Source organism: Lytechinus variegatus, chromosome 6 (genome assembly GCF_018143015.1).
Source record: "Lytechinus variegatus isolate NC3 chromosome 6, Lvar_3.0, whole genome shotgun sequence".
NCBI lineage: Eukaryota > Metazoa > Echinodermata > Echinoidea > Temnopleuroida > Toxopneustidae > Lytechinus > Lytechinus variegatus.
In genome coordinates, this window is record NC_054745.1 from 8632044 (window position 1) to 8637514 (window position 5471).

Sequence of the window (5471 nt, forward strand, 5' to 3'; positions counted from 1 at the left end):
ATAGGTGTATAATATAGCAGAGATGCATGGTCATTGAATGTACATGATTTGGTCTGCTATTAATGCGTTGGCACTGACTCCCTGTTGTGTGACCGTGATTTTTGAATTTGATTTTTTACAACGCAATTTATCAAAATTGAGTTGCTTGATTGCACAATGATAAATAACGCGTCAAAATACTAAAGGTATACGCACAGACCATCATGACCATCATGACCATGGAGCTATTAGTTTGCTCTATCTTTGATCCACCAACGACTACATCCACCGACCTACACAGTATTTCATTCGAATGCAGTTGCCCACAAGAGCTTTAGATGTGAGGAACGCCCCTCTTCCAGAGATTACTTGTAGAATAATTTTAGCCAAAAACCCTCCTCATACATGTCATAGTAAAACATTTGTGTTGTTATATACTCTGCATTTTACCGAAGTCTATATACACCGCATGATAAAGCACGGTTAATATTTTTCAGATTTTTAAGAGTTTTTTTTAAATCTAATGATCATTTTGATGCCATACAATTATTTTCAGGATCTCATACACACTCTTCAGGCATGTGAGAACCAACATTCACTCTGGTCAATCTTAAAGTTACACATAACACAAAGTTTATATACTACACATTGTTTAGCGTAATTTGCCTTTTCACAGATGGATGGTTTTAAGTAGCCAATCAAAATTAGGTATTAAGGTGACGTCTTATCGGCTTTGAATTATGTTCAGTCGATTCTACGCCCCAAATTACCCATAACCAACATGTGAAAGTAAAAATATAAAGGCCAGGGGGCCCGTTGCAGAAAGAGTTGTAATCAATCGCAACTCTGAAACTTCATTTCCAACCAATCAACAGCGCGCATTTGGGACTTGCGATTCATTTTTTGACTTGCGATTGATTTTTGATTTGCGTTTAAACACAACTCTTTCTGCAACGGACCCCTGGTCACACCACCCGAGCGTTGTTGGAGCGGTCGTGGAGCGGTAGGGAAAGAGGGTCGAATGTCGCTCTCAAAATTGGGGAAAAATCAGAAACAAAAATCGAAAACAAAAAAACAATCGAAATCGAAAATGGTAAACGGTAGCGAGCGGTGATGATTTTTTTCTCTCCGCTCCATGACCGCTCCAACAACGCTCGGGCGGTATGACCATGCCTTTACATGATGGAATATAATTTTGGCGCACTTTCAACTCATTCTGGCCTACTGTGCGCCGGTAAAAACGTCCGATCTACAATGAAGGACGGCGTTGTCGGTCATTTAATTAGTGGTCTCCGATTTTCAGACAGCCTTGGTAATGAAAAATATCTTTTGATACTATTGTAAACAAAGTTTGATCAGCCCTAAAACGTGGTTTCTCCTATATGTCAAAGGCATGGAAATAGGATAGGACCTCTTTTTGCGTCTGAAAACACATCTTTAAAAAAAACCCTAAGAATTCGAAGTTTGTGAACTTATAACGTCTGAAATTATTTATTCATGCGAAACTTTCAATTGTTTACAAAATATAATTATGTCATAGAGTAATATAAATAATTTCAGAAGCGCATTTATGAATCATAGATATCGATATGAATTAAATCAAGATTGCAAACAATTAGAGTCTACCACTTCCATGAAACGAGGGCCAAGTTTCCATATACAGCACATATGACAATTAACTGCCATTTCAAATTCAAAGGGCTAAATAATTTTTTTATTATTATTATATTAATCCACCTGAAAGTGAAAGAGCAAATTCTTATAACTATTTGCTCATGAGTAAATAGATTAATTCTGGGAGACAAGAGATACAGATTCAATTTCCTTGGATTTTTTTTCGAAGAGTGAAGTTAATGGAAACTCGGACCCGGTTTCAAAAAGACGTACAACTATGGTAACTTTGCCATTGCAGCAACCACCATGGAAGCCTTGAGTTGTGATTGGTTGCTGGGCTGTGCCACCATTGTTCTTACCAAATGACAAAGTTACCATATTTTGTGAAACACCCCAGATCGGTTGTTCAAAATGAGCCTTAATACCTTGGTCGAATTTGCTCTACGGCGGCCGTACGGCGAGTCGAAAGCAGTCGTTTTATTCATTTTTATTCAAACCACCAATATATCATGTATATAGCTGGTACAAAAAATGTTAAAACGGCTGTTTTCGACTCGCCGTACGGCCGCTGTAGAACAAATGTGACCAAGGTATTATGACTTTCAAAAACACATCATACAATGGGCATTATCAAGCGACCATGAACGTGACAAAAAAAATTACTCAGCTACAGCAGCTTCCGAAAACCAAGCCATTCTTACACACAAAACTGGAGAACATAAAATCCGTGCCAATTGTATTCAGCAAACAGTTAAGTCAAGCGTGGTCTGATCACATTTTCGCATAAATTCAAAATACATTTCATTTGGATTACGTACTGTTAAGCAAAGTTTAAACTGACTCAACTTTGTTCATGAATGAATACATTTCCTTACTCATTCTAATAACAGGAATGTTGAATTCTTTGGTACAAAAGGTCCAATTGTGACTGTTCGAATTATGCGTTCGCATACTGGATTCAACAAAATCTGTACACAATGATAAATCTAAATACTATATGATAAAGTACTTTATCTACCAAATGAAAATACTTTTGAAATCATAGCTCTTAAGCGGTTAAAATCGTCATTCTGCGTTTAATTTTAACGTTTTTAGTGAGGCAATGTAAATCGTAATTTCCATTACAAATAGGCCTATACCATCAATAATGACAGATTATGATACAGAAATACCGATAATACTGAAAACGAAGATGGCGATTATGATAAGAATAAAATAGTTATACAAAATTTGCTTTTAGTGTTTAACTGTATATGTGCTTGTGTACTTTTAAATGTAGGCCTATTTATTTTAAGGGAAAACCCAGTAGGCCCCTACCTTCACTTTTGTTATTCCTACTGTATGATAATCATATATTCCATTTTTTGTAACACTTCTTATTGAAATGACTGTAAAAACTCGATAAAAATCTAAATTCTATATGGCTTTTCCAGTTAATATCCAGTTTTGCGGGAGAGAAAGGCAAGATGGAATATAAAATCAACCAGGAAGTGAACAAGATTAGCTTTGTTCCAGAGCCTTGGTAAAAAGGCAGGTTATTCAAGAAAGCACTTGATCAATACGGTGGTCATGCTGGTGGTGTTGGTCGGTTTACTGCAGGTGCGACTGCTGCTGATGATGACATCAAGGTGTTAAGCGCGTCGATGAGCTTGATACTCCGGTCAACATTACTATTTTGCGAAAATGACTTTTCAAATATTTCGGCTAAAAGAGTTAACTCAGCAACTGGGTACAATAAAGTTTGATAGTATATGTAGCACATATTTCTTGAATCAGGAAACTCCCGGGAAATCATCATCATTATTATCTTCGTTTTCATTTCTGGTACCTATTTTCAACTGCCTTCCATGCGTTCATCATGTTCATTGCATTTCCATTTCCCCCAATCACATAGTGGTCCTGAACCTTCAATGGTGCTCTTGATGGTGCATGTGCACGCTTGGTCTTAAACCAAACTTTGATATCTTGCATCTCTATCCCCAATGAATGTAAGAGTATACCACAGTAGACATCATCCCAGGGTGCAGGAGGAGCAATCTTCTGAGAAGCTTGGTAAAGAAGGTGAGCCACCTCTCTGGAAACAACATAACCGTATCCTCGAGGAAAGGGTAACCAGCGATCAGCCGAATAAAATTCCCGTGGAGTGTACCACTTATCACCGGGATCGCGGTGCGGAACCCAGTTGATGGCTCGCTCGGCCAGGGCAAACTTCGAAAGAAACGTCGGAGATGTGGTTGATTCGAGGTCATTGACAAGGTTAACGACGTCGACGATACAATCATCATCTGTTGACATTACAAAGTAAGCATTACTGCAGGACGTCGATGCCCATTTGAAACCCATAATAAGTTTGATAGTTAGATTGTAGTAGGTATCTATGAAGTCCTCTTGAAGAATATCTCCGTGTAGATCAGCCTCCTTCTGGAGATCAACCTGGGCACTTGAAGTATGTGTACTTTCTCTTCCAAGTAGAAATAGAATCGTTGCAGACACATTATACTTCACTATCCCCTGACCATACGTTTCTCTGATTATATTCCTCTCTCTTATGCTACTCACTCTTGTCTTGACGAGGATAAGCAAAGTTATATTTTCCGACTGCTTGCATTTATTCCGAGGGTTAATGAGGACGCGATAGTCATGCTGGTCTATTTTGGACTCCCAATGAAATTTATTTCTCCAACCAAGTGCCTTTCTAGAGGAAGGTTTTTGGATCGAGGCAGGGTTTCCTTTCACTTTGTCAACAACATTATCTGGTATGCCCTGTGTAGTAGTAACATGGCGGTATAATGCAGTAGTCGTATCATCTTTCGTTTTAGAACGAGATTCGAGCGGACTATGCAGTTGCAAAATTGTTGGCCCGAATAAATAGAAAAATGCCAACACCGTGTTAGCAAGAACGATGTAAATTATTGCTATCTTTTTGGACAGCATATTGATTTACTAGATTGGGAGGCCTGAAGAGAAGATTTCCTCGAAGTCGATCTGCTGGGTCTGCTCATACCAACTCGAGACCAATATGCATAGAGAGGAAACGAAGTAAAGAGATGCCGGAATATGCGTTAACGAACAATGATTTCATGAACTGATTTTTGGTTAAATACAAATGAATAGCCCCAGCCACGCTGTTCATTGATCAGTCATACCTAACCACCAGACAAAGGGACTCCCCCTTTTTTGTGAAACCACAGTCAAGCTGTATTTATGACGGGTCTTTGTTCAATGTCACCGTTTTCATGAATACCTTTTGTGGAACTTGTATACAGGCCAAGGGCGTAGGGTGGTGAGCATGGGGAGGTGCACATCCTGGTGTGAGGTAGGGTAGAACTGCGGGGGTGCACATCTTGGGGAGGTGAAACTTAAAGGGATGGTCCGAGCTGAAAATATTTATATCTAAATAAATAGAGTAAAATGCAAAATGCTGAAAATTTCATCAATATCTGATAACAAATAACGAAGTTATTGAATTTTGAATTTATCAATATTTTGCGAAAACAGTAGTATGCACATCGTCATGAATATTCATTAGGTTGGCTGATGATGTCACATCTCCACTTTCCCTTTTCTTATGTTACTGCAAGAAATCATGAATGTTTCATTTTTTCATACATGTGTAAATGATATGTCTCCATTGTTATAAAATAAGTTGCGGCAATAAATAACTAATGCACTTAATCAGTTGTCAATCCAATTGTTTTAGTTCTTGAAAGAAAAATTCTGAATAAACCTAATTTCCTATAATAAAATACAAAAGAACAAGTGGGATATGACATCATCGGTCCACCTAATGAATATTCATAAATACATGCCTGAAACTGTTTTACCGGAATAATGCAAATCTTTAAAATTCAATAACTTTGTTATTTGTTATCCGATTT

The 5471-nt window shown here is 37.9% G+C and overlaps 1 protein-coding gene across 1 annotated transcript; it reads right to left on the reverse strand.

Moving 5' to 3' along the window:
* Nucleotides 1–2126: 2126 nt before the first annotated feature.
* LOC121416965 (beta-1,3-galactosyltransferase 5-like) lies at nt 2127–4705 on the reverse strand. Its single transcript, XM_041610504.1, has one exon. The coding sequence runs from the start codon at nt 4525–4527 to the stop codon at nt 3409–3411; it is 1119 nt and encodes a 372-aa protein (XP_041466438.1). The 5' UTR covers nt 4528–4705; the 3' UTR covers nt 2127–3408.
* Between the last annotated feature and the right edge of the window lie 766 nt (nt 4706–5471).